At 42.1% G+C, this 11,287-nt stretch overlaps 1 protein-coding gene across 4 annotated transcripts in view; it reads right to left on the bottom strand.

Annotated features, from left to right (window-relative positions):
- The window catches only part of robo3 (roundabout, axon guidance receptor, homolog 3 (Drosophila)), a 174,849-nt gene that overhangs the window by 20,840 nt on the left and 142,722 nt on the right, over positions 1 to 11,287 (bottom strand). For all 4 annotated transcript variants that reach the window (XM_008428408.2, XM_008428409.2, XM_008428411.2 and 1 more), the window contains 3 exons: positions 9,336 to 9,460; positions 4,907 to 5,078; positions 2,294 to 2,499 (listed from right to left, as the gene is read on the bottom strand). In XM_008428408.2, coding sequence (XP_008426630.1) covers positions 2,294 to 2,499; positions 4,907 to 5,078; positions 9,336 to 9,460 — 503 coding nt within the window. The remainder of the gene's footprint in view (positions 1 to 2,293; positions 2,500 to 4,906; positions 5,079 to 9,335; positions 9,461 to 11,287) is intronic.

Here is an 11,287-nt window from a genome sequence, read left to right as displayed (position 1 = left end):
GGGGGTGTTTAGGTCTTCTACCCTCACTGTCCGGCTGCTAGCTCACTGTTCTGCGGCTCACAGAGGCCTGGTTGTGATGTCAGCTCATCTTTTGTTGAGTGCAGAAGGAAAACTTGATTACGGTCAGTAACATATGTGAAGTGGGATTTAAAAACAACTTGTGAACACGATTTCCTACCATAACCCAATCACTCCCCATCTTAATCTGTTTACTTGTCCCCCATGCAGAGCTTCTGGATCTCCCCAGGCTTTGTTCGTCTTCCACACCTTGCATTACCTATCCCAGTCCTGTTACCCCATGCCAGCATTAACCATTTAACAACAACAACAACAACAACACACACGCAAACACACACAAACACTCCCAGTCTACCTTGGCAGCAGTGTGAGGGAGAGCAGAAGTGTGTGTCTGGCAGAAGTCCCAGGGTAATGGCATCTAGTCTTTGCCAGGGTACAAGGAGCAAACGCACCATCTGTCCCACTGCAGGGGTCACGATCCAATCAACTTATTTATACCCACTATTTAAGGGGTAAATGTTCAGTTGATTTCATGGTTGTCTTTAGTTTGTATCTTTAGGTTTGCTTCCGTCGCTCTCCTTACACTGCTGCTACAGGCATCACAGGCGCATTTGGTCCAAATAGGGTACATTTATACTGATTTACAGCTAATGCGCAGATATCTACTTTGTACAAAAAACAGGCGTGCTTAAATTTGCCTGTTGTTATCGACCATCAGACTTGGAGTGTGTTCACACAGGCCCTGTTTAGTCCGCTTTAATCAAACTCTGGTTCGTTTGGAAATCTAAAATCTCTTAGCTAGAGCTTCCTTCTGGATATTATAAAACTATGCAGTGTAATATCAGTAAATATTGTCTTGTAAAAGCAATATTAATATCAGACAATAAATTCAGTTCAGATTTTCATATTGGTACATCTGTAGCGTTTTTAAATAAGCTAATAACGGATCGGGAGAAGACTTGTTCTGCAAAAGTCCCAAAGACTCTCAGACTCTCAGATAGAACTGCATTTCTACAAAGTGCTAACTAGAACACATTTTAGTTTGTTATTATTATTATTATTATTATTATTATTATTATTATTATTATTATTATTATTATTATTATTATTATTATTATTATTATTATTATTATTATTTCCAGCTGTTGCAAGCCATTTGTAATTTTCCACATCATAATTATGCTTTTTGTGTCCATCATACAAAATCTCAATAAAACACATTGGTGCATGTTGTAAAAATGTGAGAAAAACAGAAAAGGTTCAGGAGGAATGAATAGTTGAGCATCAAAATATGAAATTCACTGGGGCGAACAATATAAAAGAATAAATGTAGTCTGCTAGTTTAATAGGTTCACGTCCCACTAGAGTAAATATTTGATTCTACACAAACTTTTGCTCGATCTTTCCTCCTTTGACATATTTCATGTTTGCTTGTGTAGGTTGTACATCCTCCAGGTCAACATGATAAATGAGAAATCCAGCTGACCTACACCGGACATCGTCAATATGACTGCTGAACTTGACTTTCTGTTTGGACTCAAATAACAGGATCAGTGTCTGGAGTGAACTCGACGGTAGACGTTTTGTTCTTTTATCTGAAACTAAACCTTTTATTTATTTTTTATCCTCCTGATCACACTGAATCAAATTCTACAGTTGAGCATCATTCCGAAAGGATTTTGGAAATGGATCACTTCCAGTACCTCTTCTCTCTACACGACGAGTGAGGTTAAAAAGAAAGCTTTCAAACTCCCCGCTACCTCCTGCCTGCTCCTGCACCTCCGTCTCTCCCCGACTCACTCAGTCACTCCTCGCTTGCACTGATGCATTGAGGATTTAATTACAAGTCTCAGAGATCGTTACTCATTGAGAACCCGCAATCAATTAATGCACGGGCCTCTTCCAAGCTCGTCAAGGCTGCAGTGACCTCAGGTGCTGCGCTGCACACAGGAGGGGATTCTGGGCAGAATGGATTTAATTAGCATGGAGTCAGATGGTGTTAACGACCGTTAATGGCCTCACGCGCTCATTATCATGGTGATCGCACGCCGCCATTCTCCACCTCCGCTCCACTTTTAAACACACACCATGTGAAGCAACCACAATGCTGCATAGGTCACAGTCTCCGATTCCACCAGATAAAATATGTTCATGTTGTACAAAGTGCATTAAGTACATTATGCAGACCGTGGACATGGGTTATTAGGTTTGGGGCGTAACAGGATAAGATAAAAAGTTAGAAATGGGCAGCAGAGAGGGAGTCTTGCTGTCTCACCTGGAGGCGGGTGATTTGAAAGGTGCCATTTTCCATCAGGCTGACTCGTCCGTCGTTTCCCAGAATCCTCTGGCCATCCTTCTCCCATTGAATGCTGGGGATGGGGTTGCCCATGACGTGGCAGTGCAGCTGAGTGGTGGAACCGGGAGCCAGAGTGTGATTGCCTGGCCCCTGTCGGATGATGGGAGGGACCCTGTCTGAGGGGGCTGAAGGGACAGGAGACAGCAAAACGATTTAAGAGTTACAGACAAAATGCTAATATCTAGTTTTCCTTATTGGATTATTAGCATCTATTGAAATTGTTTATTGGCATCGTTTTCCATCCCCCTAGCTAACATCTTTTCCAGTTTGGTTGTCACATATTCTAAAGTTTGAATGGACAACATCTCTCAACTCCTTTCCAGTTTTTTGAATGCACCGAAAAATCTGCTGGTGAGCATAATCGATCGATTTTAAGCCTGATTTTAATGCCTTTAAAGAGCTGAAAGAAGTTATTTATAAGGAGGGCGCACCTTTTATTTCTCAATTGGGCTGCAGGAGAGTGAGAGAAAGCAAAACTTTCAACAGAAAGAAAGATGGCTGAATAGGAAACAGTGAAGTTTCCTTTTTCTACCCTTTTAGATTCTTTTAGTCTCTATCAAGCAACATGTTGAGTTTGGAAATTGTTGTCAGCCTTTCTCAGAGTTAAGAATAGAATAACTTAACACAAACATCTACTTTTGTAATGTTACTCACAATAATATAAGATGAGTCGGTAAAACAACCAACTCCACCATCATTTCGTCCTTATTTTAAAACAGCAGATCCTGTTTTTTGCAGGCAAAACAAATTTGCAGTACTACGCTAAAATATTATGAAACTGAAATCCTGAAACAGAAATTAGAATCAGCTGAAATCTGTTTCTGGCTTTGCTGAAAACCTTACAGAAAAAGAGATCTGAAATCGGTTTTTATCAGTGCGTCTCCACTCGTTACTGTCCAAACACTAAAATCAAACCTTTCCTCTTTGGCTTCCACTTGCGTTCATGTGTGTTCTGCCAAGTGACACGTAAAATGTTCAAACTGAAGAACCTCTACTCTCAAAGGCTCTCAGGTCCAACCTCTCTGGTGTTTTGCTCCATTTTTAAAATGCAAATCAATGACATAGATTTTTTTTCTTCTTTTTTTTATCAGGCAGGACGATGTTACTTTACCTCCTATGAGAGCGACAAACCCCTCCGCGCAATACAGAACAATGAATATGTTATGAGTACAAATGTGGAACTTTGAAATTTCAGTGGGTGAACAAACTGAAGTCATGATGCGCAAACCCCTACTGTATTTAACCTCTGTATTAATAAAGCATGTACTAATCAGTTTCTTAAATCTATAAATTATGATCAATCTTAAAAAAAACATGCCTCGAACTGTTTGGTACTCTGTGTTTAGTTCTAGTGAACAGATCTGCTTAAAAAGAAAACCAGATTGTGTTTTCAATGACACGATACAGCGGTGAGGTACAGAACAAAACATGTTGCAGTGGTTTTACTTTCAGAGGGATGCCAGTGGATTTAAAATAAAACTGTACCTGCAAAATAAACAAAAACACTTTATAGCTGTTTGTATATTTGTGTCTTCCAGAGTCCCACCTATAGCATAAGAATATAGTACACTTTTTTCTTTTTTTGTACAGTTGTACTGTGGGTGATACACATGCCTTTCTAACGCAAAACTGCAGCTACTATCTGTGAAGATTGTAAATAGATTTCCTAAAGAGGAAACTGGTTGGACGCTTGAATAAGCTCTGGGATAAAAAGCTGGACTCATTCACCTGACTGACTGACTGACTGACTGACTGCAGTTTCCACCTAAAATCCCTTTTTTTTTTTTTTTTTGTCAAACATAAAAACTGAACCAGAAGTGGAATGAATAAGCAGAGCCACACTAGGACCGGCTTGGTAGCATAAATTCCCCAAATGTTGCAGGGCGAGTTAAAGACTGTGTCTAATGTGTTTTGCATGGAGGTAAGTCATGCTTTCGTAGCCATTGACACGCAGTCACTGTGCAAAATTAGAGCACCTACTTCACACTGCAGTTAACATTTGCTTAAAGACATGGACCGTAACATCATTAGCATTCTATGCTGATTTGAGATCTGATATCATCAGCTAACTGGAGTTAAACTGAAAATGTGAAAAGTCAACAGAGAGGTTGGCGGGGGGGTGGGGGGAGGGGGCTTACTGCAGATGGAGCTGAACAAAATCCCAGCTGATTGGGAGCGATGCAGAGAAGGAAGCATATGTTGCAGTTGAGTTATTTGCATAAAACTATCAGCAGTTGTCCCCTTTGATTATATCAGATTAGAGAAGAGATTGTGGAAGGAGGATGTTTTCAGTGGAGATGGATGTGAGAGTGTTTTTCAGAATTCTTGTGTAGCCCACAGGAAGCTAATTTTAATGTCGTAGCGTGTGTAAACTGTAAATTTGAAAAAAAAAAACAGAAGAACACAAGCCTTCTGTGAAAAAAAACAAGGGACAAGTCAAAACATAAGACCTAAATTTCATAAAAACGTAGCAAACGTCAGGATCTTAACGTCGCTCCTGGTCAACACGAGTCACTCTGTGCTTAGACTCACCACTTTCCACCTCCAGCAGGGCTTTGGTCAGGATGCTGCCAGCCACGCTGATGGCCTGGCAGATGTAGTAGCCAGAGTCTTCCACTTGCACGTCAGCGATGGTGAGCTCACCGCTCAGAGATACAGAGAAACGACTGGACTGAGAAGGCTCCTGGATGGGGAACAGCAGGATCTGGAGCAGAAAAACAAACATGCACCAACAGGTCACAATGCAACAAGTTCTGAAGCTGACCACAGAATCTCTGACTGGTGCCTATCGACTAACAGAATGGTTTAATGTCAAACCATGAATTCTGGTCTGGCATTCAAATAACAACAGTGTTTCTCCTCTCGTTCTATTAGAGGCTAAAAAGTCTAATCTTAAAATCATATTTACACAGGAAAATATCAATCTGGCTCTCCTTTCAGCTGTCTGTACAATTTAGTTTTATCTCAATGCACAACACACGCACACACACACACTATACTGCACATGAGGCATGGGCCGGCTACTGGCTGACAAGTATAGCAGAATTCTGCAAACCTATGCTTTCAAAACCACAACTATTTTTCCTTGTACCGTCTCTGTGACTAAAAGACCCTTTAGACCAGACTGAAATACCAAGACAACTGAGGAAATATCCAGTTTTAGAAATGTCACAAGCTACATTTCCATTGACCTAAAAAATTGGCAAATTGGAATTAAGAAAATAAATTCGCCACATCATAAAACTCATTTTACGATTAAAAGTTTTTGCATTATGACGAAGTGGTTTTTGTTGGCAGTATTAAAATTAGTGTAATTTACAAAACTATAGTGGAAACCTTTTTTTTTTTTGCAGCACATGGGTCACGTGATCAACAACCGGATGTTACTACTGGTGAAAAAGACAAAACAGGAAGTGGGAGGAGGATGATGCGGCGGAATGTTTTTTAATGAACAAACATGTCCACGTGTGATTTTAATTGCGTTTCTTATTCAATGGAAACACCATAACAGTCAAATTATATATTTTTTTTTCAACACCAACGGTCATTTGTAATGGAAACGCATGTCATGTACACCAGTTATTCCTGAATACTTTTACTGTGCCATGGTGAAACAGTGAGGATGTTTTTGGTACTCTACCCCGACAGACACATTTCCAATATTTCTGCAAAATATGACATAAGCTAAACGCTGGAAAGTAAAAAAAAAAAAAAAAAAAAAAAAAAAAAGTTCTTCTAGAACAACCAAACTTTTCTAGAATTAAATTCAGTTTAATCGATTGCAAGTGGAAGCTCAAGAAGACTAAAGTGAAACTGAAAATTGCTTTAACAACGCACATTATGCACATAGTTAAGTATAATTTTCTACCCAACCAGATGTTTTTCACATGTGCTGTGCTCAGTGTGGGTCACAGTAAAACATTATTTATCCTGGTCAGTAGAGTTTGAGGTGAGCAGGCTGAGCCGCCGCAGGTCGCCCTCAACACGACGTGTGAACGCCACTGCAGACTCCGAAACCCTCTCCAACCTCATTCCCAACATGCGTCCCACATACTCTCTCTCTCTCCTCCTCGGTCTCTCCTCCTTATGCTTTCTCCTCTTTATCTCTCTCCTCCACACCTTCTCTCCCACACACATTTTTTTCAGGCCTCCTCCAATCTCGTCCGCCCTCCCCTATAATCTATACCTGGAAGCCACGCTGCGGGCACCCACGCACTCTCGCTCTCATCGTCTCTGAGCATTCCAACAGGCTGTAATGCTTATCACGCTCTCACCCATTCAAACACACGCGCACACACACACACGCTTCTGAAGACATGCAGGCCTGTGCAGACTCACGCTTTGGTGAATAATGCACCGGGCGGATGATGAGAAGGTGAAGAGCGTATGCCGTGTGTGAGTTAGAGTGGCTCTAATCTGCAGCAGGTAGCTACAGACGACGAGAGGCAGAGAAGAACCGAAGTGTGTCAAGAGGTGTGGGTTTCTGAAAGAACTTCCTACAAAAGGAGTTTAACTAAATGCACGTCCACCTCACTGGTTTGTGTGTTTTTTTTATCCGTTATTTTTTTTTGTTTTGGTCACACTCGAATGTTTGAAATTATCAAATAATTTTCAAGTCAGACAAATACAACTTCAGGTTAAGAAAACTGCAGCTTTCAAATGATGATAATATTTATGTATATCAACAAAATAAGCAACGTTTCCAGTTCAAATGTCCTCATTGATCCCAGATCACTGAAAAAAGTAGACATATGAGCTCAACAACTGTTTTTAATCTGCTAAAACTATATATATGTCTAATATTAATATCCATCCAAGATGTCTATATCCTTGCTTGGGATTTGAAAACAGGACATTGTTGCTGCAGGATAACCAACTCTGCCACCATACAGCCCTTGATGGATTAAAAGTTCAGTTTTTTTCTAGCTTTAATCTTTAAAGCTGAGGATTGCCACGCCCCAAATAAAAATCGTTCTTAAAACAGCGCAAATAAAAGCCGTCTCCAGAGTTGTTCCTCAATTCACTGCTGCTTCTTTGTTGTGTTTTTCCAGAACCTGCATCAGCTCTGATCTTCCACTAAAACCGCTTCGGTGTAAAAGTACCATGGAAATAAGTTTTTCTAATGCCAGAATGTTGACAACACAGGGCAACATTACAAACCAGCTGGTTTTACAATGGTGATACACTTCTAAAATACAGAAAATGTGTCTGGAGAACATGAAGCAGGAAGTAAAACCAAAGACAACAAGACAAAACATGTTACACCTTGGCCTCATCATCCCTCCAATGAAAGGAGGAAAACAACGAGGCAGAATTGATGGAATACGGCTTCTGATGCGACACGTTTCACGATCCAGATCAGAGAATAGAATAGAATAAAAATACTTTATTCATCCCAGACAGGAAATTACTGTGCAGTTGCAGCATACACATACACACAGATCAAGTTACCAATAAAAATAAAAAAACTAAATAAAATAAATAAAAATGCTATAAAATGTAGAATGTAAGATGTAAGATTCTGCACAATATGAACAGTGAATATTAATAATCTGTACAATAGTGCGTTGTGAACAATCTGTACAAGACAAATCTGTACAATGGTGACTTAACGTTTATTATACAAAGTGGTGGCCTGTGGCAGGAAAGATTTCCTGTATCTGTCCCTACGACAACGGAGCTGAAGCAGTCTGTGCGAGAAAGTGCTCCGCTGTCTGTCCACTGTGTGGTGGAGAGGGTGCAGCTTGTTGACCATGATAGACATCAGCTTCTTCATTGTCCTCCTCTCCACCACATTTTCCAGGGTCTCCAGTTTCAGTCCAAGTACAGAGCCAGCTTTCCTGATGACCCTGTTCAGTCTGTTGGAGTCGCTGGCTCTGATGCTGCTTCCCCAACACACAACAGCAAAGAAAATGGCACCGGCAACAACGCTGTGGTAGAATATCTCCAACATCTTGCTGCACACATTAAATGATCTCAGCTTCCTCAGGAAATAGAGTCTGCTCATCCCAATCTTGTACACAGCGTCAGTGTTGGATGTCCAGTCTAGTTTGTTGCCGATCACCACTCCCAGATATTTGTAGTCCTCCACCACCTCCACCACCTTCCCCTTAATCTTCAGTGGCTGTGAAGGCGTCTTCATCCTCCTGAAGTCGATCACCATCTCTCTGGTCTTACTAATGTTGAACCTCAGGTGATTCTGTTCAGACCACTCCACAAAGCTGTCCACCAGTGTCCTGTACTCCCCCTCCCCTCCATCTCTGATGACAATCGCCGAGTCATCAGAAAACTTCTGTAGGTGACATGACTCAGAGTTGTACTGAAAATCAGTGGTGTGCAAGGTAAAGAGAAAAGGAGAGAGCACAGTTCCCTGTGGAGCTCCTACGTCGCTGACCACCACACCAGACAGGACACTGCCCAGACGGACAAACTGTGTCCTGCCCGTCAGGTAGTCAGTAACCCAGGAGATTGCAGAGTCGCCGACACCCATCTCCCGCAGCTTCTCACCCAATAGCAGGGGCTGGATGGTATTGAAGGCACTCGAGAAATCAAAGAATGTGATTCTCACCATGTCTCCTCCACCATCCAGGTGCATATGGGCATTCACACAGGCTGCATTCATGACAGTTTTATTTTTATCCCGAGCGTCTCTGAATGCCTGATGCTTGACTACTGGTTGACTAACTGCATTTACAGGTCAGGCTGTGCAAGGACGGCAATCACCATGAAATCTATTTAACGCAGAAGCTACTTTCCCGTAATGTGGCCCGTGTCTACAATCACCGATCTGAGCTCCGCTAACAGCCGCCCGCCTCTCTGCTGCTCAGACTCAGCCTCCTTGTGGCTCCAGTCAGACTCATTGTGCCAGAGAGATCCTGCCAAATGCCTCAGAGGGCAGATTTATTCAGAACAGAAGGTGTTTTAGTGTTTACCGCCACGCTTCTGACAGGCACGTTCTCACCTGGCTGCCTTCTTTTTGCCAGAAGACTGCAGGCGGAGGGTTTCCCTTGGTGCCGCAGAGGAAGGTTACGGTCCGACCCGGAGCCGTGATCTGGTCTCGTGGCCGGACGACGATCTGAGGTGGAACTACACGAAAGAAACACAGACAAAAGGGGCAAATTTAAAAGTGGAAATCTTTCCATGGGGTCATATCAACAATCTGCATGTCATATCATATCCCAGCAGTGAGGCTGAGTGGATGAGCTGATGACAACCAAACTGACGACTCTGTCAGACTCCTTCTTGTCTTTAAGACAAAAATATAGAGTTAGAAACAGGAGGAGCACAGACTGTCAGAATCAACACAAGTGGAACAAAACTTCCCCTTCCAGAAACCAAAACTCTGCTTAGTTTCCATTTTCAGGAGGCTGCTCTCCAAGCTGCAGCTTGATGCAGTTCTTCTGTTACAGTTCATGAAGCAATTCAAAATGAAAAAAAAATTGAACTGACTGATTCAAGTCATCCTGGACGATGCAATTAAGTTAAATTAAATCAAAATTTGCATGTGGTTGAAGCGCACACGAGCCAGTACAGCGGTTATTCTGTCTTATCGCTACTAAATCCATTACAGTTTTCTTGAAAAATAATTAGCAAGGTTATTTCAGAGACCAGCTGTTTTTCTCTTCGATGGAAGAGAACTTCAGCGTGGACAAAAGCCTCGACGCAATCAGTCGGGATATTTTGAAAACTTCTAACTGAGTCTGGTTTAAAGTTTACCCCTGACCCTGTTGCTTTGTACAGTGTCGACTGCGCTGTGTTACAGATATGATTAAATCGGACCGAATGTGATTGAATCTGTCTGTACGATTTAACCACACAGACAGATTTAAAGACAAGATTGCATTGTGTATGAACCAAACTCATTAACTCACATATTGCTACACATTTCAATCTGAATTTGATCCGTTTGTGCTGTAAAAGTCCATTTGATGCTATGCATGAACTGAAATGACTAACTGGATATTTTCCACTAACAGGGAACAATACGAAGGCCCCCGCGTAACCTTGGCCTTCTCGGCTCCAGTCAGCGGCATGGCACGCCGCTGAACATGTTCACAGCTCCGAGTGCGAGCCACGATTTAGCCTCTGTTGCGGAAAAGCGAAAAAAGACGAGCTGAGACGTCCCGGCGTCTGAATCCAGGTTTGTGGGTCACCTCTGTGATGAGGCTAATCAGATGTCTTTGAACTGGTGTCAGACAGGAGGAGAAAGGGGGCTGCAGATAAATGGCAGGCTTTCTCACTTTCTTTCTGCCGCTTGCTTGTAAAGGTGTGCGCGCTCATATGCACAAAGACACACACACACACACTCACACACACGCACACACACCTCTTTGATTTGTATTGATTCTGTAGCAAAGTGACAGGCCTTCCTCCGCAGAGGGGGTGTGAATGCATAATGATGCCCTCCAACAGTCCTAATTGATTTCTCATCTTCCCACCTGATCTCCTGCTTCTCTTTCATTCTCACCCTCGATTAGCATAGAAGCAAACAGAAAGACGGGACGACAGGAAGGAGGAGAGCCATTCAGCGGCAGAATGTGCAGTCACAGTCAGGGGAGAGAACAAACACGTTCCTCCTGCTAGTTTCTCATTTGGACTCCTAATTTGGAAAAAAAAAAAAAGAAAAAAGAAAAACTCTTAATTGTGGAAGCGAAACTCACGTCCCAAACGTTGCAGATAAAGCAAACATGAAACGCAGTTTTCTTCAAACGCCCCAGTCCAACGATTGATGTTCAAAGAGGAGAAAACCAACAACATGAGCAGAACGCATCACTGACTCACAAAAGTTGGGCTTTTGCCTTTGATTGTTCCTTCAGTGTGTTCAAACTATGTGCAAAATCGGACTGATGTGAGGTAAGTCCAATATGGCCAGTCTTTCATTTCCCATCTGCACATTTCAGAGAGGTGGAGGGG

Source organism: Poecilia reticulata, linkage group LG14, assembly GCF_000633615.1.
Source record: "Poecilia reticulata strain Guanapo linkage group LG14, Guppy_female_1.0+MT, whole genome shotgun sequence".
Taxonomy (NCBI): Eukaryota; Metazoa; Chordata; class Actinopteri; order Cyprinodontiformes; family Poeciliidae; genus Poecilia; species Poecilia reticulata.
The sequence above is the reverse complement of the archived record's forward strand: the minus strand, read 5'-3'. Positions and strand labels throughout refer to the sequence as shown.